Raw genomic sequence first — 24,711 nt, 5'->3', positions numbered from 1 at the left:
GTGTGTGGAAGATAACTTCATGACACAGCTGGGGAGTGAGCCAGCTAGGGAAGGTGCCTGCTGGACCAGTCGTCTATGGACAGGGAAGGACTTGTGGGTGATGTGACAGCTGGAGGCTGTTTTGGGCACAGCAATCACAAAATTACAAGAGTTTTTGATTCTTGGAGAAGTAGGGAGGGGTGTCAGCAGAACCACTACCTTGGACTTCCAGAGAGCAGACTTTGGCCTGTTGAGGAGCCTGGTTGGCAGAGTCCTTTGGGAGGCAGTCCTGAAGGGCAAAGGAGTCCAGGAAGGCTGGACATTCTGCAAGAAGGAAATGCTCAAGGCGGAGAAGCAGGCAATCCCCATGTGCAAAAGATGAGCTGGTGGGATAGAAGACTGTCCTGGCTGAACAGAGCACTTTGGCTGGAATTCAGGGAAAAAAGGAGAGTTTATGACCTTCTGAAGAAGGGGCAGGAAACTCAGGAGGACTACAAAGTTGTCATGAGGTTATGCAGAGAGAAAATCAGAAGGGCCAAAGCCCAACTAGAACTTAACCTGTCTACTGCCATAAAAGGCAATAAAAAATGTTTCTACAAATACATCAGTGACAGAAGGAGGGCTAGGGAGAATCTCCATCTTTTATCAGATGCAGGGAAAAACATAGTGACAAAGGCTGAGGGAAAGGCTGAGGTACTTAATGCCTCCTTTGCCTCAGTCCTTAATAGTAAGACCAGCTGTTCTCAGGGTACCCAGCCCCCCTGAGCTGGAAGACGGGGACAGGGAGCAGAACAAATCCCCCACAATCCAAGGGGAAATGGTCAGCGATCTGCTGCACCACCTAAGACACACACGGGTCTATGGGGACGGATGGGACCCACCCAAGGGTACTGAGGAAGCTGGCAGGAGTGCTTGCCAAGCCACTTTCAATCATTTATCAGCAGTCCTGGCTAACCAGGGGTGACCCAGTTACTGGAAGCTAGCCAGTGTGACACCAGTCTACAAAGAGGGACGGAAGGAGGATCCAGGGAACTACAGCCCTGTCAGCCTGACCTCGGTGCTGGGGAAGGTTATGGAGCAGGTCATCCTGAGTGCCATCATGCAGCACATGCAGGACAACCAGGTGATCAGGCCCAGCCAGCAGGGGTTTATGAAAGTCCTGCTTGACTAACCTGACCTATGACAAGGTGACCTGCTTAGTGAACAAGGGAAAGGCTGTGGATGTTGCCTACCTGGACTTCAGTAAAACCTTTGAAACCCTTTCTTATAGCATTCTCCTGGAGAAACTGGCTGCCTGTGGCTTGAATGAGTGTACTGTTTGCTGAGTTAGCAACTGGCTGGATGGTCAGTCCCAAAGAGTGGTGGTAAATGGAGTTACATCCAGTTGGTGACAGATGATCAGTGGTGTTCTCAGAGCTCAGTATTGGGACCAGTTCTGTTTAATATCTGGATGAGGGGATCAAGTGCACCCTCAGTGAGTTTACAGGTGACACCAAATTGCGGGGGGAGCGTTGATCTGCCTGAAGGCAGGAAGGCTCTGCAGAGGGATCTGGACAGGCTGTGTGGATGGGCCGAGGCCAGTTGTATGAGGTTCAACAAGGCTTAGTGCTGGGCCCTGCACTTGGGTCACACCAACCCCACACAGCGCTACAGTTTGGGGAAGAGTGGCTGGAAAGCTGCCCAGTGCAAAAAGACCTGGGGGTGTTGGTCAACAGCCAGCTGAACATGAGCCAGCAGTGTGCCCAGGTGGCCAAGAAAGCCAACAGCATCCTGGTTTGTACCAGAAATAGTGTGTCCAGCAGGACAAGGGAAGGGATCATCCCCCTGTGCTGAGCACTGGTGAGGCCGCACCTTGAATGCTCTTCAGTTTTGGCTCCCTCACTGCAAGAGGGACATGGAGGTGTTGGAGCGTGTCCAGAGAAGGGCAACGAACCTGGTGAAGGTTTAGAGCACAAGTCTTATGAGGAGCAGCTGAGGGAACTGGGGTTGTTTAGCCTGGAGAAAAGGAGGCTCAGGGGAGACCTTCTTGCTATCTACAACTGCCTGAAAGGAGGTTGTAGCGAGATGGGGGTCAGTCTCTTGTCCCACATAACAAGGGATAGGACAAGAGGAAACAGCCTCAAGTTGCACCCAGGGACATTTAGATTGGATATTAGGAAAAATTTCTTTGCTGAAAGGGTTGTCAAGCAATGGAACAGGCTGCCCAGGGAAGTGGTTGAGTCACCAGCCTTAGAGGTATTTAAAAGACATGTAGATGTGGTATTTAGGGACATAGTTTGGTGGTGGACTTGGCAGTCTTGGGTTAACAGTTGGACTCAATGCTCTTAAAGGTCTTTTCCAACCGAAACAATTCTATGATTCCATGATTGCATGCCTTCCCTACAGCTCTGGCGGGTATGGGTAAGGGTAGGGGATGAGGTGGGAAGTGCCAAAATTGCCAGGTGGGATTATTTTCTCTCTGGTATAGAAAGGTTCTTCTCTCTCTGAGGACATGTTAATTTGCTTTTGCCTGCCTGGTCCCCTCACCTCTGTTTCGTTCTTTATTCTCTGTTCCTTTGGTTTCTTCTTTTTTCCTGCATTCCTACCCCTGCATCTTTCTTCAGAGCATCTGTTTGGTATCCTCCCTTCTCCTGGTATTTTCCTTAGGTGACTCTGATTATTCAGCAGCTCTGCTGAATGCAGTTCCCTCTCCAGAGAGGGAGAAGTGCTGTAGCAGAGCAGCACTTGCTGCTACTGCCGCAGACACAGGTCGAGCAGAGGACAGGCTCTTTTACCTGCTGCTGCTGAGCTGCAGGATAGCGGAAAGGTGCGGTGGGAAGGCAGTGACGGGGATGCACCCTGCATAGTCCTTTTAGAACCAGCCTAGGTAAAAAAGCCAAAAAGCTGCTTTCCTTTTTTACTTTGAGAAGGCTTTCCCTGAATTAATTCACAACAACCTATATGAAAAGTAGCTGAAAGATCTTACAGTGTAGCTCAGTTGGGAGTTTTTAGGTGCAATATAACTGAGTAAGAATCCCCTCCACAAACAACTGCAGAGCAACCCAGGTATAGTGGTGTTGAATTTCAACATTTCACAGCAGTATAAAGATATTTGCAGGAGAAAACTTGGAAAGCGAGCAAAATAATACTGTCAGGACATTTCTTCTTGCTCTTGCCCTTTTGCAGTAGTCTGGAGGAGCCAGTAAGAAGGTTTTGGGGAATTCGGGAAGTGTTTGCAGAGCTGGCACTTAGGATTGGCCCTTTGTGTCCCGTCTTTGCTTGTACTGTGGGAATGAGTTATGTGTGTGCAGTCTTGAAGCAGGCATGTCAGCATCAAGTGATGATCAGCAGATGGTGCAGGCATCATCATCCCTGTTGTGGCCACTGCTCAGTGTTGGTGTGTAGCATACCATGGGCTGCCCCGCCATCCCTGCCGGTGCTGGGAGTTTGCTGCCCCAGCTGCCCTGCAGCATGGCAGCCTCTGTTTGTGCACCTCCAGCAAGAGGCTGGGTGCTCCCAGGACCTACTGGTGTCCTCCCACTCCATGTCAGGGGGGAAGTCTTCTGCACAGCCAGGGGGGTCACTTGCTGTATAGCCGGGGGAAGGCTCACTTGCCAGAATAATGCACTGCAAGGAATGCTTGTGTTCCTGAAACTTTGGCACTGAGAAGGACGGGATGTCAAGCAGCAGAGTTTTGAGGTTCAGGCAGTTTTTGTGGCAAAACTCAGGAGGTGTGAGGTGGCAGCAGTTATTGTTGGCTTTTGTTGAGAGTGATGGAGTTGGCCACCTCTCTCAGTGTGCTGTAGGAGCAGAGAGCCTGTTCCTGCAGGTGGTACACTGCGTACTCCCTTGCCACTTGTCAGCTGTACAGTGATTAGTTCTAGATGTTTGTCCTCCAGCGGCAGTCTTAACATAACATCTCCAGATGCTGGAAATTAATTTTCTCTATCCATCCCTCTGGAGTTAGTAAAAGTCTTGAGGCTTCCTTCTGCCCACACAACAGCACCAATGAATCTCTTCAGGGTCACTGTGTACTGAATTTGGATGCCTTCCCTGGTAGATCCTGACAGCTTTCTCCTCTTGCTTTGCAGATCACAGGCGTTATCCTTCTCGCAGTCGGCGTCTGGGGCAAACTTACCCTTGGCACATACATCTCTCTCATTGCTGAGAATTCGACCAATGCTCCCTATGTGCTCATCGGAACGGGTACCACAATCATTGTCTTTGGGCTTTTCGGCTGCTTTGCCACTTGTCGTGGGAGCCCATGGATGCTGAAACTGGTAAGCATGCCAAAGTGCCTTAAGCAAGAGGGGAAGAGGTTTTGCTGATGTATTGGGATTCCCCTCACCCCCTGCCAAGCTTCACCAGATGTTAATGTGGGGGTTTAGGCACATAAGCCAGATTTTATTGATCTTAATGTTCAACACATGCGTCTTTTGGACAAAGAAGGGGGAAAAAATCTTTGCCAAAACCAGCTGTTGATTGAGTATGAATGAATTTTGCTACCGCACAGCGTACAGGCCCATATGTTGTTGGGAGCAGGGTGAAATGCTGCTGATGAATTACTCTGTGAGTAATTCTACAATCATTCTGGTTTTTCTGTGAGCCAGACAGATAGGTATATTTACAATCTTAAAAATGTCCAAAGCATCGTAAATGTGAAATTCATTTGAAGTATATTTTAAAGGGGTCATTGTAATACTCTGATGTGAAATATATGGAGAAAATAGTTGGCACCTTCTAAAAGCACACCAGCCTTTCTTTTTCTCCTAACATTCACTGGAATGAAACAAGTCAACCCCAGAAAACAAAGCTTTGTATGGTATGTTTGTCCTCATCTCAAAAGCAGCATGGACTCAAGGTACACTAAGCAGAGGTACAGCAGCTGTCTCTCAGTCCAGTTTAACTTCTCTATAAGTTTCTCTGTTCTGTTTTCCAGTCTACCTTAAAATGCAAAATAACTATAGGTTAAACGAACCTATATGATAAACTGTGTTTCTAGGAATATTCAGGAGCAAAATCCTCCATGTGTAATGATTTGAAGGGTGGAAATAGCACTTGTGAAGTACTGAGACGGTGGAAAGGGGCTTGACAGTACAATGCATCTGCTGCTACAGTATTTTGGGGCTGGTTTTCTAAGGAGATGGGATGATTCTTCTCCAGTTTGAACTGGATTTTAAAAAAGGACATCTTAAAGAGAGTTAAATTTCTTCAGTTGATGGCACAGTAGGGGAGAGGTAGCAGCTGCAAAGCAGTCAGCAGGTATATGCTGGTAGCCAGTCAGCACGTACCTAATGCTGTCATAGGTGCACCACTGCTGTCTTTTGCTGGTGATGTGCTGTCAGGGCACGTGTAGAGGCTTGTTGGAGTTACTGCAGTCCAGATGGGAAAGGGATAAAGGTGAATGATGATATAAATCCATAGGAAATCAGGCTCTGCTAGCTGCTCCATAAGTCATGTAACTTAGGCATGCCACTAACAGTGGCATGTGCTGTTTCAAGCACATGGTTTTATTTTCATTGTACATGTAAAAAATACTTCAAAATTTTCTTTCTCTTCTGAACAGAATACAGGCAGTGATTTGACACCTGCATTAATTGGAGAGAATTACTCTTCTGGTTCTGCCTTCACTGTTGTCTTCCCTTCCCCAACAACCTTCCATTAAAAATAAATTTCCCTCTTTCTGCAAAGTCCTGCTAGGACTGAATTTAATTTAAGATGTTTCCTTTTTTAATTAATTGTTATTTAGCATGTGGAGAAAAAAGTAATTTTCCCTCCAGAAGATTAATACCCAACTTCAAATTTTACTATCCCACTTTGCATTTTTTTCTTTACCTTCCATATTTCTGCTTAGATGTATTTTTAATAGTTTCTGAGTCTCTACACTGAAAGCACTGTTTTCAAGGTTTATTTAGCTCCAGATCCAAATGCTGCTCCTAAAGCCAAACATGGGCCTTGGGTCAGCAAAGTATTTGAAGCATCTGTCTAGTATTATCATGAGAATATTGCCAGTGAAGTCAGTGGTTCAGTTCGTTCATTGGAGAAACTTCAGGAATCAGGCAGCAAATCCCAGTCTAGCAGTAAGATAGATAAAGGTGAACCAAAACACCTGGAGAAGCCTATTTACTATAGCAGAGTGCTATGGGAACGTGGAGGGTCTGTTTGTATTCCTTGTTGCAAGATCAAAACCTGAATGACTTTGGTCCGTCTCTGGCATGTGAGTGTGTTTTAATTCCTAAGAGAACACTAAGAAATGTGGGAACAGAAAAGTCAGAAAAGCCGATAATTAGACAATACATATCGTCTCTGAGTTGTATAAACACATATAATATATTCAGGTAGTAACCTGTGTATGGCCTCCAAAAGACCTTTGGTTTCTTAACATCTTTGAGGGGTGTCTAGAGCAGAAAGTTGTATTTTATGTGATAACTGAACAGTATCTGTGCTGAGACAAAAGGCTGTCATGTCCTGACTTCGCTTGCCTCCTTCTTTTCCAGTATGCCATGTTTTTGTCCCTGGTGTTCCTGGCTGAGCTAGTGGCTGGCATTTCAGGGTTTGTGTTTCGTCACGAGGTAGGTGGAAATGTGCTGAGTTTGCATATGTCAGTGCCTCCCTGGGCAGGCGCTGCTGGGAAGTTCTCTGGAGCGTGGAGAATGTGTAGGTCACTGAGCTCGGTGGCTCCATACGCATCTCCAGGGATGTGGCTGATGTGCAACAATAACATGTGCAGTTCTTAAAAACTGATGCAATTCCAGATGAAGGGATTTAGCCAAAGCTCTTGGCCTCAGCTGCCTGATAATTTTCTCTGGAGCTATGAGGTTTTTTGTGTCCATCATGTAAGATCTTCTTTACTCTTTTACATATGCTGAGGGCTGCCAAATAGATTAAACACTTTTCTTAAACACAGCTTCTTCAGCCAGGCAAGTGCTTGTTTATGTAAAGCAGAGAGCATTTCTGCATCAGGCCAGACGATGTTTTGTAAATCTTTTTATTTCGGGGGGAGGGAGTGCATGGGATGGGATTTTGTTTCTATCCTGAGAAAAAGGAAAGATTAGAAATAGTGAGGTAGGAACTTGGGACAGGAAGAAGCTTTCGAAAATGTGATGGTCTAGATTTGTAGTAGCACTTCTGCTTTAGCCACTGTAATCAGGTCTGTCTCCAGCTTTAAGTCCACGGACCTGCATGCCATTAATGCTGAACCAGGACAACCCCAGAGACCTTCCTTGATTTCTAGTCTCTTCTTTTGACATGAGGTTTCCCTTGCTATAGGCTTTTCAGGTGTCTTCCCTTGCAAGTGGTGAATAGTTTTAATTTGATCCTGAAATTCCTGTCTATCTGCTGAGGATTGCCATTTCATCTGGCCTAACCTGTGGCAGCCTCAGTGCCAGGCTGCTACCCCTCTGTAGGAGAGGAAGTCTCTTGTGAAGGTCACAGCCATGTGGGCTGCCCAAATTATCTGCTACCCAGCCCCTTTACCACCCTTGTGCCTTCCCTGGTGATGTGCCTGAACTTCTTCAGCTGAAAGACCTCTTGTCCCTTACCCAAACACCTTTGGTGCTGGGGACAAGGGCTGCTGCCTGGTCAGGGAATTCATGTCTTCATTTGATGCCACTGACTTCTGCCACTAAGGCACTTGCACAAGCTTTGGCTCCCACTGGGCATCCATGGGCTGAGAGAAGCACACAATCTCCTTCAGCTTAGTGCTGGAACAAAGTGTTTGGGGAAAAAAGCATCAAAGGATATCTTTCTTAAAGGTTAAGTCATTTTCTGTTTTTTTAAAATGTAGCAGTTTGCTGGGGTAGTTTTCTTTCTATGTCCAGTAGACCCCAGTTGAAAAATGGCATGAATTACTCCTGACAGTTAAGAGAGAGTTCTGCCAGCTCTGAAAGCACACTTAAAAATGAGTGTGAAGGGGTAGTTTGAGTGCCTTGTTAGGTATTGTATTTGCTTCCTGCAAAAAATGCCTCAAATGTTATGCTTTTCATTGCTCATGTGGGCTGTATTTTTTTCCTTGCCCTCATAGATCAAGGATACTTTCCTTAGGACATATACTGAAGCAATCCAGAATTACAACAAGAACGATGAGCGGAGCCATGCAGTGGATAACGTACAGGAAAGTGTAAGTCTAAAATTGGATATTAAAATTAATAATAAAGAGAGACAAAGCATACGTCTAGATTAGATCAATCTGCAAGCTGTATATTGCAAGCAAAATTAGAAGCTGGAAAAGCAGATCTAAAGAAAAAAAATTTCAACTGATATGCTTGTCCAAGATGCCTAAGTTTTGATGAACAAGCTATCTAGTAGAGACAGGGACTGTCCCACTTGCTTGTTGTTGGTCCCAGATCTTGAATTAGGTTTAGGGTCCAGTTTTATTTCTTAAGAACACACCTTGTTCTTTAGGGGATCTGTAATAGTATTAGGAAATGTTGTAAATTTGATCTGGATGAGACAAGATTTATAATCTAGCATCCTGTATCATGGATAAACTGCCACAGTTCTCTTCACTAGTACAGTGAGATGCTGGCAAAGGGGATTAGTAAGTTAAGGGGAGGAACAGAGTTTATTTTCTCCAGAGGAAAAAGGGGTGAACAAATGTGCTGCTGAGATTGGCAATGAAAGCTGTTCTCTGGCCGTGCTGGAGGGGTGGAATAGGTGTTCAGTGGAAGAGCCTTTCTGACCCATAGCGTGCGGTAGCAGAGCAAGGGGAGGTTGCCTTGCCTTCCAGCAGGGCACAGGGCATGAGCAAATGCCACAGCACAGCCAAACTAGTTGGAGATGCCAACCACAAGGGACCAAGTCCACCAGCTGCAGCACAGAGCAATAAAATTCACATTTAAATTCCTATTGGAAACCATAGCGAGAAGCTATCCCTTCAGCTCGCCATACATTCTATGAGCCAATTTGCTTTTCATATGACTGTAACTTGCTGAATGGCTGAAATTTTAATGTGATTGTATTGATGACTTCTGGATCTTCTTTAGAAATTACAAATGTTATGTTGGACCCCTTAGCATGTTTGAAACTGTACCTCTCACCTGGCTTCTCTGGGTTAGCAGATGACTGTGGTGCTCTAAACTGAGTATATTCTGCCATCAAATTGTCTGTTTGCCTAACATTAACCTGTATTTTGAAATTCTGATTCCTTGGAGTTGGCTAAACTAAATAGTTTTGAGTAATTGTTCAGTGTTTCTGTCGTAGCAAAATGTTCATTGCATTTGTAGCTCTGTTTGTATAGGAACTGCATTTATAAGCCCTTTTCATGACAGAAAATTCAGCACATACTGTATATCTTTGAGTGACTGTCTTCTAGCTTAGCATCCAGAGCAGAACATTCTTCCCAACTTAGGGTTTTTTCAGCTGATTTCATAGACACATTCTATGAACCTACGGTCTCCTTCTATTCACAGCTCAGTAAATTCTCCTAGAAATTATTTTGGTGAGTTAGAAAGACTTGCTTCACCTTAGCAATTTGTACTAGTTTGACCCTGTATGTGTTACATGTAATTCTATGTAATGCTTTGGGGTTTTTAAGGCCTTTTTTTTGACTGCATTGTGAGGCTCTGTCTTGAATTCCCAGGGTCATCTTTAATCAGTAGCTAAATAAACAAAGGAAATAAACAAATGAGAAAGAAAACTAACAGACCTTCAACTGAAAAAAAATGGGTTTATAGCTGGACCTTTGTCAAGTCTTACAAATAATAGTTCTGCTTATAAAATACCTTTTTTTTAGTAGGTCATCTGCTCCCATCTTCTGTAAATGCCATTCCTGATGCTTTTGTGATAAATGGCGTAGGGGGTGGTATCTACTTTTCAAAACTGAAGACAACCTGTCTTTATTTCAATTATGAGCTTATTAAGTGAGCAGTGATGATTCTGTGTTTGTTTGTTTTAAATCTGCCTCTTATTCCTCATAGCTGAGCTGCTGCGGCATTCAGAGTTACACCAACTGGAGCACCAGCCCTTACTTCTTCAAACACGGCATTCCTACAAGCTGTTGCATGAACTCCAGTGACTGTAATACTCAGGATCTGCGCAATATGACTGTGGCTGCCACTAAAGTAAACCAGAAGGTACCAGTAATGTTGTGCCAGAGGCAATTATTATGAAACCGTCCAGTACACCAGTGGAGCATATGGCTGCTTACAACTGCATTTCATTTCAAATGGTTGTTTGATAATGTGTATATTGGGCTTGAGTGATGGTATGGGCTTTGCCTCACCCTTGCTTGCAAATTCTTTAAGCCGGAATTTCTCAAATGACCAGGTGCAGCAGCATTTCTGATGAGGAGGGGATTTGTTCCCCTTCCTCACAGCAGAGGTTGAGATATGGCACTGCACACAGAGACAACACTGGCTAGGCACAGGGTGGAGTGTGCCCTTGAGGGTTAGATCTGTCAGTGCTTCTTTGCTTCCCTGTTTGCTCCTGCTGAATGCTGTGGGGTTTTCTTGAGGCCAAAGACATAGCTAGGTGGAGGGAAGGACAGGTTTTACTCTTGCTTATGTTCAAAAAGTAATTTCAGTGCCGGAGCCCAACTGTCATCCCAAACAGAGGAAAAACTGGGTAATTGACAACAAGTGTTGTGGTTGGCTGGTACGTTTACAGTGACTCTTAAAATCTTTGAAATTTTGTTGCTGCAAGTATAGCACAGCCAAAAACAGGATAGGCTTGGGAAAGCAGGTTGGGAAAACAGGAAGAAAAGGCATAATTGGAGAATAAAAGTACAGAAAACACAAAGAAAGAGAGGAATAAAGAGAAAATAATGCAGCGTATTTAGCAGTCACAGCATTGCAGAAATACAGCTCAAGTTACTGCTTTAAGTGCTAGTGCATCATCAGTTTTTATTTTCTCACTTGAGATTTGCAAGAGAGGCAACAGACAAGTTTGTTGGCAAAAGGAATGATATTGTGGCCAAATTACCATGCTAAGTTGCAGCATAGTTTAGTGAGACTTGAGGATTATTTTCTTTTCTGGTTTTGTTTTCAGAGTTGAATTTAAGAAAATAAATGCAAGTCCTGAGTAGGTAACGGGAAATATGGAAATGCCTCTCTGTCTTCTCTTCTTGTCTTTTTCACCTCAGTCACTTCTGAATCAGGAGGTTGGAGTGGTGGCTGAGCACAGCCTCAAACACCTTTCTTTGAAAACTAGTCAAATGGACATTTTCCAACATGTATTAAAAAAAAAAAGAGACTAGGGAATTATTTTCCATTAAGCCTTTCTTTTTTGTAATAGTTTAATGAGAGCCACTTGTTGCAGACATATGTGGAACATTAGTGACGTCTCCCTGTTAAGAAACTCACTCACCACCAGCAAAAGAATCTTGCTGGATTACGGGAGTGTAAAGGAGGACCCACTTCATCCAGTCGCACTTTGTGACTTTGCAGGAACTTTCTGTTTTTGCAGAAGTGGAAAGAGGGTGAGAGGCACGGTGGGGTGGATCTAGGGGATATGTAGTACAGCCAGCATCCACTGCAGACAGAGCGCCTCCTGGGCAGCCCACTCTGAGCCCTTGCTTCTGCCCACCTTTCCAGCCAGGAAGCTTTCTGGTGTGACTGGTACTCTGTCAGCAGGTCCCACCTCTTCAGTTCGGGATGGCCACTCGCTCCGGACTTTTCGGGGCTGCATAACTGGGCAGGTGGCATTTGCATTCCCAGCAGTGATCCAGTGTTTCCCGAAGTGCCAGGCTTGCTCTGTATGCTCTGCATGCACAGAGAAATCCCTGTCCCCCTGCGAGTTCCTCTTGGCAAAGGATGCCTGCTAAATTGTAGAAAGCGGATGAGGGATGAATGAGCTTGTGCTAGTCCAGGGCTAGTAACTCACTTCCACTCATGCTTGCTCCTTGCTTTCCTGTCAAATGCATGCGTCACCTGACAGAAAAGGACTGCTAGTTCCTGAGGAAGCAGTTGATTTAATTACTTGATTTAATTACCTAGAGGAAGTTTGGATGTCCTGTGGTACTGAGATAGCAATTTGTAGTCAAACGTTGTAAATATTTTTGTTTAGCAGTCGTGAGATCACAGTTGTCCCAAATGTTTTGAGAAAGGTGGGATGTTTCTGAAAGAGGCATGGGAATAAAAAGCAAGCAGGAGGAAATACTGTGTAGACCAGTGCTTTCACTTCAGGTAGCAAGCAAATGTCACTGCCTCTGACCCAAGCCCCTTGCTTGTCTGGGAAACTGGCATTCTGCTCTCTGTGTGTTGGAGAAAAAGGAAGATACATATTCTCTGTGTTGTGGAAGACCTTTGTTACCATTCCTGTGTATAAGTATATTTGAGGTACATCTTTTTGGGTGGGTCTTGCAAAACTATCAGTAAGGCAAGTTCTTTATGAGCTAATCATTGCTAGCAATTTATGAGAACTAATGATTGAATTATCCAAAGAGGATTAAAGTAATGATCTAATTGCAGGACTAAAAGACAGCATTCCTGGATTTTCTTTGCCAATTCTGCTACAAACTTGCTTAGTGACCTTGGGTAAATCATTTAGTCTCTCTGTCAGTTTTATCTCAGATGGGACTAATACCTAACTTTAAGAGCTGCCATTAGGATTAGCTAATTAATGTTCATATAGTGCTTTTAATCCTCAGAGTTCATTACCAATAAACCTCAAGAATGACTTCTCTCTAAAATCTTAATAAAGGACCAGATGCGTGGAGTCAAGGATGTGCCCACACAGTGCTTCACATACATCTGTACTGTGTATGCAACTCTTGGGTGCTTCTTGCACTCTCCCTCGGTACACAGTAAGGACTGAGCAGTTAAGCTGTATTTTTGCAATGTACTTCAGGAAAGAGATTATTGTGATTTTGGGAAGCATAGTCTTCAAATGAGGAGAGTGATCAAAACTCTCTCACTTGCATGTTTTTTTAACATGATCTTCTGTCTCCCTCAAATTACCATTGCTGTTAGATGTTGCATCTCTTGAAGGCTGTTGAACAGAACAAATTTCAGAAGAGCTGGGAGAACATTAAGGAATGTCAGACAGAATGAAAATACTGCTTGAGAAATCTAATCTCATTTCATAATACGTAAGACACACACAACTGTGGTTGCTTGATGTGTTAAATAAGCAAGCTTGAATGTGACATACGGTACACTGTTGTAAGACATAAATAAGGATTAATATGTATTTCAGAATGTGCTGGTCCTCAGCTACTATTAGGTTTACCACTTCATTACTCTCAGGATTAAATAAAATGTCTTCTGATATTATAAAAGAGGTACAATTCAGTTAATGAATGGCCTGTATCTAACAAAGGACATTGTCCTTTCCTTCTAGCTCTTATTTTTTACAAGCACCTAATGCTCTGAGGTCACGTAAAGAGTTCCTACAGTGTTTGCAGAAATGAGGGGTATGTGGATGGAGGGGGAATGTGGAGACACTGCTCTCTTATGGGATGGAAGTCCAAACTGCGAAAGGGAAATCACTGTTACTTTTGCTTTTTCCAACTTCTGATAAAGTGGATGAAGTTATAACATCAAATAAAATGCCTTGGGACTGGCCTTAAGTGGTGAGTGGTGTTGGTCATTTAAGGAAGAATGGCAAAAGGGGCTGAGAGGTAGCTTTGGATTGGGTGTGCAGATGAGTTAGTAATGAAAGAAAAAGTAGACGTTGTCGTCTTTTTCTTCAAGATGTCATCTTTCTTCTTTTCACTTGTTTAGATTCATTTAGGCATCACAAACTAGGAAAGATGATTTCAAATACTTTTTTGAGTGGTAGACTAGGTGAGGGGAGAAATTTGGCAAAAATTGTCATACTGAAGGGGACATCTCAAAAAAGCCTATCCAAGAGAAAGGCAGAAATATATATGAATCTTCTGGCCTCAGTGTGGGCTGTGAATTGAGGCACAATGAAGCACGTCAGCTGATGGAGTCAGGGTCTGAGCTAGAGGTAAAAAATTAGGTTTGGGGAGCAGGACAGGGAATTTATGTCCAAGGGCAAATGAACCAACAAACTTTGTACAAAACCCTTGATAACTTTGCTATAAGGTTTAAAGTACATACTACTCCGTACCTTGCCTGGTGTCCTTTGACAGGCGAAGGCAAGCACATTGCCTCACTGGACACCTGAAGCATGCTTGTATTAAATATATGAAGTATGAGGAAATCAGCATCATGTATTCATCTTTGACACTTGTATTGTACTGTAACATTACCTTATACTGTTACTGGTTTGTTTTCAGGTCAAGGCTATATTAATGTATTATTAAATAATGCAGACTGGGTTTCTTTAATAAGACCTATAAAAATGAGTGTAGCATCACACTTAGCTTTTAAAAAGTACTGAAATACATTTGTTTCTAAGAACTGGTTTTGCCACCATTTCCCATCATCCACTCAGATTTGCTATTAAATAAAACGGTGACGTTTTCGGAAATTGCCACAAAAATATTGTCTAGCTTAAGCCCATTTTAAATGAGAAATTTGTATGTATGCATTCATGGGAGGGAAGGTCAATACAAGGAGTGATTATGTTTGTTTTCCAGGGCTGTTATGACTTGGTGACCAGTTTTATGGAGACAAATATGGGAATCATAGCTGGAGTGGCTTTTGGGATTGCATTCTCACAGGTAAGTGCATAAATGCTTGCCTTTCCCCCTTTCTTCCCCCCTCTCTTTTTCTGTACCCAGACTTCAAGGAAGGAAGGATTATGGAAAGGGACTGAACTCAGCAAGCTCATTAGTCCTGAGGTCATCTGTTCATTGATTTTCTTTTTTTCAACTTAAATGAAGTTTCTCCTTGGGAATATCAGTTACGGTTGAGCTAATGACTAGCTCAAGGAAAACAACTTGTCCCTCCACTGGGTCAAATAGAGGTTAACCCAATAAAACATTGGCTTAAATGGAGCATAAACAGCTAAGAAGACAAATAGCTTATCCACTGTTTGGATAGGCTTCTATCTTCTAAGCACTCTTATTTTTTCTTAAAGGAGTCTAGAATTCAAGTAAGAGTATACCTTCAGGCCTCCTTATCCTAGACCTGGAGTCTGGAGGGGTCACCTGGTTTCGGTGACCAATTTTATTTATTTTTTTTTCTTTTAGCACTGAACATTGAGCAGAGATCTGGCAAGATCAGGTTATTAAACATCTTGCCTGCACCAAAAGGAGTTTGGCATGGGAGGGACAAGAAGGGAGCTAAGAAGGTGTTTGCTGCTCCCTAATGCTCAGACTGCCTTGACCTAGACATTAGTTAGGAAAACTAAAGGTCTGGTCAGAATCTTCTGATGAAGAAGGGGCAGGAAAACACCTGCATCTTTCAGTGAGATGGTCCTTTGTACTAGTCACTTCGTGTGTGATGACTAGGACTCTCCTGGAAACATGCAGAAATGAGAGGGAGGGAAACATGGGCAATGCAAAAGTGTTTGCAGAATGGTTCAGCAAAACATACAGCGACATGTGTGATGCCTGAACCACTTCTACCTGAGAAGTACTCTCTCTGTGGACAGTACATAGTACAATGGCAAATGTCATATTCAAAACCTGTCATGCAACTTTCATTTGCTTCATTCACAAATATTACAGATCTGGGTCCTGAGGCAACGCTGAAAATACGAATGTATCTGTTGAATGTCTTGTGTTTATCCACTTGTTGGGAAAAATGAGGTGCTAGGAAAAATTATTTGACTTCTTAAAACTCATTAATTCAGTTAGCAAGTTATAGGTTTACACTGTGCTGCACTGGAAACAAGAGGTTTGCCAGTGCTGTTGCCAGTGATGGGCAGGTGAATTAATGGGAGGGCTGTGGTTGCCCTCGTGCCCCTGCTGCCCCATGTGATCAGCCCATGCTTGGCTGCAAGGTGGCTTAGTTACATCTCTGAGTTTTAATTTGCTCAGCAGTTACAATGGCCTCCAGGTTCTTCAGTAAAACTGTCCCCAAGCCCTGTGGAAAATGGCCACCATGTCCTCTCAGTCAACATATGCACAACTTGAGCAAGACCTAAACCTGTTTGGCCTCAAACCAGCTAACTGCACTGCTGTGGGCATATCTGGAAATCTGATGCCTTGTAGCTTAGGTGTTAGATATGAGAAACCCATGATTTGGCCTGTCAGGCCTTTTCATGTGGGCGTAAATGTTGGTTCATCATACTGCCAGCCGCCCAGAGCATGTGCGTGAGTGTCAGGTCTTCAGAATCCTGAAGCGGTGAAACCACCAGTCTGGAGCTGTTGGTGCATGGAGCAGGGGGAGTTCACTTTTGTTTTTTTCTTTAATAGGCTACTCTAGTTCTTGGTGAATGGTCACGTTACCTTGATTCTCTTCTCCAACCTTGATTATGACTTGATTACTGCTATGGGACTCTGAGCTCTTATTTCAGTTTGGTTTCTAGACAGCCAGGCAGTTACAAAGCATCTCATAGAACTATCCAAAAGAAAAACAGATGAGCAGAATTGTACAATTCATATGCTGCTGAGCAGGACCAGTGCTACTTGAAAACCTTTAATCAGCATGTCATACATACAACAGGCAAAGCATCATCTTGTCTTGCCTGAAAATTGTTTGCAGCTGGAAGGGAGACCATTGCAAGAGTGCAGCTGGAATTGTTAGTATTTTGGGATGTGTCTGGATGTTTACTCTAGGTCACCGGTTGTTTGTGAGCTCCGTACAACAAGGCAGGCGGGCAGTGCGGGCAGTGCAGGCAGTGTGGCCCCTGCAGCAGGAGCCCTTTGGCACAGGGTGAGATTAGCATGACAGGCTGCAGGCAGCACAGCGGGGAGGGCACTTTGCCACTGCCAGTCCAGGTGAAAACCAAAGTATATTTTGATGTGGCATTGGCAGCTCGTGCTGCCTGATGGCAGTGTGTGTCCTGCTGCCAGCTGGGGATGCGCCTCCCCCTGCGAATGTGCAAGGCTCTGGCACTCACAGTAGATATCCAGCTGCTTGGGGTGTTTGGGAATGTGTAAAAAGGAGAAGAGAGGGGATGCAGAGGACAAAAATGCAGCTCTCCTGGGGTGTGAAGAATAGAAGGCGGCCAGTTATAATTTACTGCCTAATCTGTTTTGCTGGACCCAATTAAGGACGTTGTTTACAAATTGATTTCAGGTTAACTGTGGCTGGCAGTAATGCAGGCAGTGCTCCAGCTGTAGGCGAGGTTTCGCCGTTCCTACTGAGAATGGGTTTAATCTAAATAGAAGACAAATTAGATCATGTTGCTCTTCTACAGTAAAGCATGCTCAAGGGCCTTTCCTTCACATGATTTGTTAGGTGTTGACTAGCATGGGGAATGTGCTGATTCCCAGAAATAGGGAAGGTTGATGTAATGGCATTGCACATCTTACAGGCCTGGCACAGACCTCCCAGTCAGAGTCAGAGTTTAAAAAAAAACCTGATGTGTTGCTGACATTGTCTGCACTGCTCCTTGGGTTTGAAATAATAACAATAAAATGCAGTTTGATTGTTTTTGGACTCAGATGCCAGTGCTGACTTCCAGCTGGAATAATTTCAGTTTAGCACGTGCTCTTCAGAGCAGCAGAGTGATCGCAGTGTTGTGCCCAACAGAGAATAAAATTATGCAAGCAGCATAGATGATGAAGAGTTTTGCCCAGATAAAACTACAGTGTAGGCGTTGGCTTAAGGGATGCAAAAGACAGAGTCTGGAGTGGTTTATAGATTATGGTTGCAGTAGACTCCCTGAGGAGGGGAGTCTCAGGGAAGTGTTAATGCCAAGTTACTCCCTTTGTACTGAAGGACTGGAAGCCAGGAGTTGTCCACGTGCCCAGAACCAGTTGTTGAGCACGCACGGTTCCTGTCATTTGAAGATAAGTTCTCATGCAGCTACAGTCCCTCTCTACAGTGCACATCCACCTGCCCTCTTTGCTGTCAGTGTTAATGTGAGTAGCTCTGCCTGACTGTGGGCGCAGTTCTGGCACAGACATCATCCTTGTCTGCTGCAACTCCTGTCTGAGTATAGAGAGGCTGAGACTTGGCCCTAGCACAGGATTACACACCTCTGTCACCCTTGCACCAGGGTTAGGGAGTGGGTTCCATATCAGGACCCAGTATGCAACTTGAAATCTGATATAAGACTGGGTTCCTTCTAAAAACTGATCACTGTGGATTCAGCATGGAGTTAGGACCTGTGCCAGAGGCATACCATGGCACAGGAGGCTGACTCAGGTAAGCAAAATGTGACGTAGAAAATTGTCTGTCTTCTAAAATAAAACCAGGGAACCTGGATGCTTGGAGATTTTCATTTTCAGAATATGGCAAGGTAAATCATTGAGCTAAAAAAATATTCCTGATGAATAAAAAAACCAGTTTTAGCTTACCTGATCTGCTGATGAATTCTAAGTTAGTTCAACACATTTCTATTTATAGAAATTCTCTCAAAGAATGAGAAATGGTGAAGATACCAAGACCTGAAATAAAATAGAAATTCAAATTGCAGTTCAGTTTCTCTTCAGTATAGTAAGATGTAATAAATATGTCATGCAGGACAGCTTTCAGTCAATGTTAACTCCTGCAAAATAACTATATTTAAAAAATAGTTATCATGTATATGGTAGGCCAGTAAGATTGATAAGAAGTTGCTCTGGGTGGATTTCAGTGGTCAGAACAGAGATATGCCTGTGATGACTCCTTGAAACCATGGAGAGATGAAGAATTCACACACTGCATTCTGTTGTCTGGAATGAGATTTGGCCAACAGGATGATATTATAGGAGATGCGCCCGAGGGATGTGGGTTTCCCTGTGCTCTAAACCAAAGACTGTCAGTATTTTCAAGTTTCCTGCAGCAAGACCAGAGGTTCCAAGGCAAATCTCAGTTTTCCATGTAATAGCTCAGAAGACTATGATAATCTTAGAAAAAAGGGAAGAATGGGGGAAAGTGAGGAAGAATACAAAACCAGAACCAAGTCTGGCATCTTGGCACTCAAAAAACTAGGACTATAAAATAAAATAAAAAAACTTAAGAAGTGGATAAAAGTTGAGATGTGCATTTGAGGGACAATGGAAGTGAAAGGAAATGAATGCAACTTCTAGCAAGTAGTTTCTTTGCAGGAATCCTTTCATGCCAGTTCCTCTGTGTTTTCAGAGGAGCTGCAAGGACCTGCTGCACAGGGGCTTCCAACTGTCTGAAGAGCAGAGGTTGCAAGTGATCAAGCAAATGCAGAGAGCTGAGGGGGGTGGAGAGCGCTCATTTGTGGTTCGCAGACTGGGAGCCTCTAACCAGATTTAAATGCAGTGAACTGTAGTTATGACTGTAATGAGCACCATGAGGAAAATTCAGCAGCTTAATACAGTATTGCCTCTTCTTGGCTGCACAAGGGACAGTGCTCTTGTGGTTAGACGTGGAAGTCTGCACGCCTTGGAAAATACATGTTTTTATATGTGTTCAAAGTACTTTTAAGGTACTTTAGCTCTGCTATATCCTGGTAATAGCTGGAAGTGCTGTGTGAAATGTGTATGCAGTGGCATTATTCTTGAAATTTTGAAACAGAGAAGTTTAATGCTATGGTACTGTAACCACTTAAATGCATAAAGCAGCATACATTCAGAGCCAAGAACTAATGTGGGCCAAAGACCAGAAAGTTACATTCATGTGTAGCCTGACATTCATCTTACAAGTAACGTGAGTAAATCAAAACATTGCCACATGCCTGCAAATGCTACAAAGCTTAGATGCACTGATTAATTAGAGTTACTGCCTATGTAAAACAGAAGAATCTCTAATTAAATGTATCTGGGGAGGCCTGCTACAGCTGTAGGGGGAAAGAAAAGCCCATGGCTCCCTATTTGTACGGGCTGCAGCATCTTTCCCCTTGTAAATCTGATACAGGCAGATTGTGGTCGGGAGCAATACTAGATAACTCATGGCACAGGCTTTAAAAGAAAGAAAAGGCTGAATGTATGCACATTGTTGGCCATTGTAGGATGAGGGAGGAACTGACTTGGGTCTGGGCCGCAGTTTGCTCAGTGAAAATAATTGTGAAGTTCATTGTAACGAAAAATGCAGCAAGGCAGAGAAGTAACTTCTCAGACCAGCAGGGGAAGGTGAAAAAAGACTGAAAGTTACCACAAACACAGAAAAGCAATAGCGAAGCGGGTAGGACAGGGCCACCCAGAGGCACTTACTCTGTTCTGCCTGTCGATGCACAGAGAAATACATACTGTTCTCCAAAATGGAGATCATGGAAATCTCATTCTCTAATACAAAACTGAGCTAAAGAAACATCACACAAGTCAGCAGTGGGAGTGTTGAAGCCTCTCCAGTAAACCTGCAGAATGTGGTGGGGTTTCAGCAACACTTTCTAAATTGCCAGATTGATAAAATCATCCTCCCAGTGACTGGAGTATTTAAGCGTGGAAATCCAAAGCCCAGACAGGCAATGCTGGCATCCTCATCATCACTGGCCCATGGACTCCTGGGTGAGGGCATGAGCATTCCAGCTACCAAATAAGTTTCCTGTTTGAACACCCATCTAGAGAACTTTAGTAGAAGAGACAACAAGATGGCTAAAATGTCTTCTTGGTATCAAGTGAGATTTTCAAAGCTGAAGAGGGTATTCAGTGCCCACATCTCTTCTGGCAGCTGAAAATACAGCCCCTGAACCCTAGTAGCTTAGGTTTTTATTGGAGGTTGGTCAGGTGTTTTCTGCCCCATATCTGGTTATAACCAAGGCAGTGTCATCCTTTGTATTTGGTGCCAGAACTGGGGAGTTCCTGTTGGGGACAGTGGGGTTCAGCCTGCTTTTAAAGGTGCCTCTGTACCCTTTTGAGATGCCCAGAACAGTTCTGGTGGACACTGAAACAGGAGAGGGATCAAATATCTGTCAAATAGAGCATGGCCTGACCAGGAATGTGACATCTCAGAGGCAGAAAACAGTTTATCTGGATTTGAGGTACCCTGGCTTGGTCTTGCTCTGGGCTGATGCCAGCTCAAATCAAGCAATTGGCTGGTAGAGAAGATGTATATTTTGATGATGATCACATTAACGGGGAGCACTGACAGTTGAGAGGAAAGGACATGCAATCCCAAGCGTGAAATAGAAGGAGCCGGTTTGGGCGAGCAGCCAGCCAGGAGCTATCTACACGTGCTCTGTGGGATCTGAGGGAACTTGGCTGCTGCTGAAAGGTTGTGATCCCCCTTCTTAAGCACCACTCCCTTGCGATGCACGCTGCCCGCAGCAGGAGATGGGCAGAGGTGACCCCACGGGCAGGGGCGAGCCAGCTGGAGCAGCTGTGACAGCGCTCGCTTGGAGCCCGGTCCTGGGAAGGCTGGTCCATCTGCAGGGACAGCCCTCTCACCTCACCCCCGTAGGCAGGGATGAGCTGTAGCAATCTGGATATGCTCATAAGTTAATTAATTGACCGATCCAAATGAGAAAAGCGAGGTTGAATTATTTATAGTATATTAACACTGTTGGCATATGCAGGAAACGTTAACAAACTGCAATAGGCAAAACGCTGAAATGACTGAGTGCTTATTGACGAGTGGAAGCCAGGGATCTGTTTTCAATAATCTGAGTGACAGCCAAGGGAATAGTGAAAGACCTTTTTTTTTATTTATTTCCAGATTTATAACACTCATTTCTCCAGTGCTGCATCGTATGTAAAGAAAGCATAACAGCTCTGGGGCATTAGGAAGCTTTTCCCCAGCACGCTGGTAACAAAGTTAAGGGGGCTGCCAGCTTGTGGTGGTGGTGGGTGGTGGTGAGGGACCCATGTGGACCTCATGAGTGAAGCTCAGCTGGTAGTGTGCTGACTGATACCCCCCACCGGTTTACCCATCCACGTCTGACTTGGCCAGGCAATGACAACGGGATTGAAAAGTAGCAAAAAGGCATGCTGCCTATTAAATAAAGACGTTCTGATAAAAATCAAGAAGATCCAATGAAGAAAGACAGGAGGCTTTAATGCTGGTTTTCTGATTAGAGCAGTCCCTAAAACAGGGCATAACTATGTTGTGCATAGTAACTCCAGAACATGAAGTCTTTGCTTACCATGGCCTCTCCTTTGCTCTGCATTCATTTAATTTAACTTAAATTCTATTCTTCTTCTATTCTTTTCTGGAACAGTTGATTGGGATGCTGCTGGCATGCTGTCTGTCCCGGTTTATTACTGCTAACCAGTACGAGATGGTGTAACAAGGTGAGCTTTCCCCGCTTTCTGTGCAACGTGCCGTGTACACCCAGGTACATGGTTGTGGCTGTGCTGCTTCTGCTGAACGTGGCGGGCAAGTTTTAGATGCTTAGTGTGTTCATTGAGAATTTAGTCTTCCCACAGGATTCTTTGCTTTGGGTTTTTCATCCTGATATGCTGTCTGGTGGGAAAAGAAGGGGGAAATGGCCTGTTGAATGTTTTGTCATTTCAGTTTTGTTCTTGAAAAGAGAGGACAACATAACTGCCATGAACACTGTTATCAGCCAAAGCAACCCACTTGTCTTTTTTTTTTATCCCCCCTGTTCTCTAGGTCTTTCAGGAGTGTGAAGTCCAGAGCCTGTCTGAAGATCAGGAGCTGCAGAATTGGAGAAAGACTAAAATGAATGTTATAGCACACACTGTCTCTCGCACGCACGCACACCCACACCCCCACAAGCAAGCACGTGCGCGCGCACACTCGCACCCCACCTCCCGAACTCTGTCCCATGCGTAGTGTACCATTCTGTGAAGTACCGCGGTGCCACCAAGAGCAGCCGAGTCCCCTCGGCCTCCAGACCCAGACCCCATCCCCGCGGCTCGGTGTAGGACGGCACCGTATGTATGTTCTTGGTCACACAGTAGTTGCATCGTAAGTTAACAAAGGTAATTCATTAACAGCATTGATTGGGCTGTGCATGTAGTGACTGGAGGGCATAATTAGCCTTTCACCATGGTTAATAAGTGTTGCACACTTCCATATAAACCGGTATATGAAATATATATTCTTTTGGGTTTATCTTAATTTCTTGTTTTGTTTATTGCTTTACTAAGATTTTCATCCTTTCCCCCTTCCCCACGCCTGCCCCCCTTCCCCAAAAACAAAGGAATCAGTAACATAACATAAAGATACTTGAAAATGATGTTAAAATGTTGTGCTTGAAGGGAACCATTATTCCTGATGTTCTTCTACATCTTTGATTCTTACTCAGTGTTGTATGCCTAGTGCGTATCCCGATAGGCTTTGTCTAGTGCATTTTGCCTCTGAACCTGATCCTGTGTAATACTGTTATTAAGCTGTGTTGTTGCTTACTGTGAAGGCAGGAATTTTGCTTCCTTTATTTTTATTAGGTAGTTATGAACTAATTGAACTGTGCTGTACTGCGGCCTTCCTACTTTTTTCCTGTTCTTTTTCTTTTTTTTTTTCTTTTGCATTGAGGTTGCAGCCACCAAATACATTGTTGAATCAAATCAAAATAAAAACACACACACAAAAAAAATCACAAAAAAAAAAACAGGCATATGAAATATTTTTGGGGGAAAGCAAAAGTTTAAAACCTTTTTAAAAAAATAGGACTTTTTTAATAATGCCTCTGTCTAGCATGCCAACGAGAATGCATTGATATTGTGAGTATTTGTGATATACGTATTAATAAATGGAACCATTACAGATTTCTAGCCGCTTCCTTTTTGTTCCTTAGTCATGGAAAAACTCTTCCGAGTGGGGAAGTGAACATGAAATACAAGTGCATAGCTTGGAGTGACATGTCTTTATGCATATTTTAACAACTAACTTGCTTGTGACAGAAAAATGTTACTACCCTGGGAAAAAAAGAGAAAGAGCTGGAATCGTCTCAAATCTCCTAGAAAAACCTTCCACAGCTGGTTTCTCCACGTGACAGACACATACCCTCTGCTTTGCAATTTTTCTTCCTGTGACTGATAACAGTATGCAATATTTAATTATCCCATCCTTAGCACTGTGTGTGATTCTGGCACTAAGCATTTCTCTGGTTGTGGTGAGGGTGGGGAGAAGGGAGATTTGGGGAGGAATGCGTCTTTGCTGCATTCGTGGAAAGGCAGACACTTACCTCTTTCTCATTTAATACCCGAAATGTTGAAGATCTGATGGAAAGCCCATGAAAGTTTAAACCTGGAAGTTTTGGACCAAGCCTTTACACTAGCAACACGGACAGAGAAGACTCGAGGAGGGATGCCTTGTAGCCTCCTGGCTGTGGAGGAGCTGCACAGCGCCTGTGTCCACACAGCCCGTACAGCCGCCAGGGTCCATCCATCAGTGCCATCCACCCAGTTACGTGGTGTCTCCAGCATCAGCCCTCGATGGACATTTGAGTGGTGCTGGTGCGGTCAGTGTGCTGTCACACACAACTATAAAAAGGGCTTGCAGCCACACGGGCAAAAACCTGTTGGTATGTGCCAAGGCGGCAGGTCTTAAAAACCCTGGTGGCATCTTTGGTTTTATTCAGAGCCTGCTTCCAAAGCAGGAAAGAGAATCAACTTTTTTATTAATCTACAAATAGAGATTTGTAAATAAGGGAAGAGGAAGCTGGTCCACAAATTTAAATCTGCCTGCAATAAAGCATCTGCTGTGAGGGAGCGGGCCATCTTTAAACATAGAGAACAGCAATACAGGTCCTGCATAAATGCTGTGTAGTTTGTGTGTACTTTTCTGGGGACAAAGCCACTCGGCACAGGTTGCAGCTCTCACATTTGCAGTCCCTTCTGAGGGCTTAAAAAATTGCAGCTGCTCACTCGGTTGCTGGGGCTACGCCATGCTGGAGTGATGCCCTTCTCCCGCAGGCTCAGGAAGTTCGCAGGGGGATATTTTTCCACACCAGAAAGAACTGGCCCAGCAGCCGCCCCAGTTTCCCTTCCCTATT

The 24,711-nt window shown here is 44.1% G+C and overlaps 1 protein-coding gene across 1 annotated transcript in view; it reads left to right on the top strand.

Moving 5' to 3' along the window:
- Nucleotides 1–23,485, top strand: part of TSPAN7 (tetraspanin 7) — a 103,586-nt gene extending 80,101 nt beyond the window's left edge. The window contains exons 2-8 of the mRNA XM_037377841.1: nucleotides 4,050–4,238; nucleotides 6,456–6,530; nucleotides 7,982–8,077; nucleotides 9,876–10,031; nucleotides 14,444–14,527; nucleotides 21,970–22,042; nucleotides 22,365–23,485. Coding sequence (XP_037233738.1) covers nucleotides 4,050–4,238; nucleotides 6,456–6,530; nucleotides 7,982–8,077; nucleotides 9,876–10,031; nucleotides 14,444–14,527; nucleotides 21,970–22,038 — 669 coding nt within the window. The 3' untranslated portion in view covers nucleotides 22,039–22,042; nucleotides 22,365–23,485. The remainder of the gene's footprint in view (nucleotides 1–4,049; nucleotides 4,239–6,455; nucleotides 6,531–7,981; nucleotides 8,078–9,875; nucleotides 10,032–14,443; nucleotides 14,528–21,969; nucleotides 22,043–22,364) is intronic.
- The last annotated feature ends 1,226 nt before the right edge of the window (nucleotides 23,486–24,711 follow it).

Source organism: Falco rusticolus, chromosome 2, assembly GCF_015220075.1.
Source record: "Falco rusticolus isolate bFalRus1 chromosome 2, bFalRus1.pri, whole genome shotgun sequence".
Taxonomy (NCBI): domain Eukaryota; kingdom Metazoa; phylum Chordata; class Aves; order Falconiformes; family Falconidae; genus Falco; species Falco rusticolus.
This window is presented reverse-complemented; position numbering and strand designations above follow the sequence as displayed.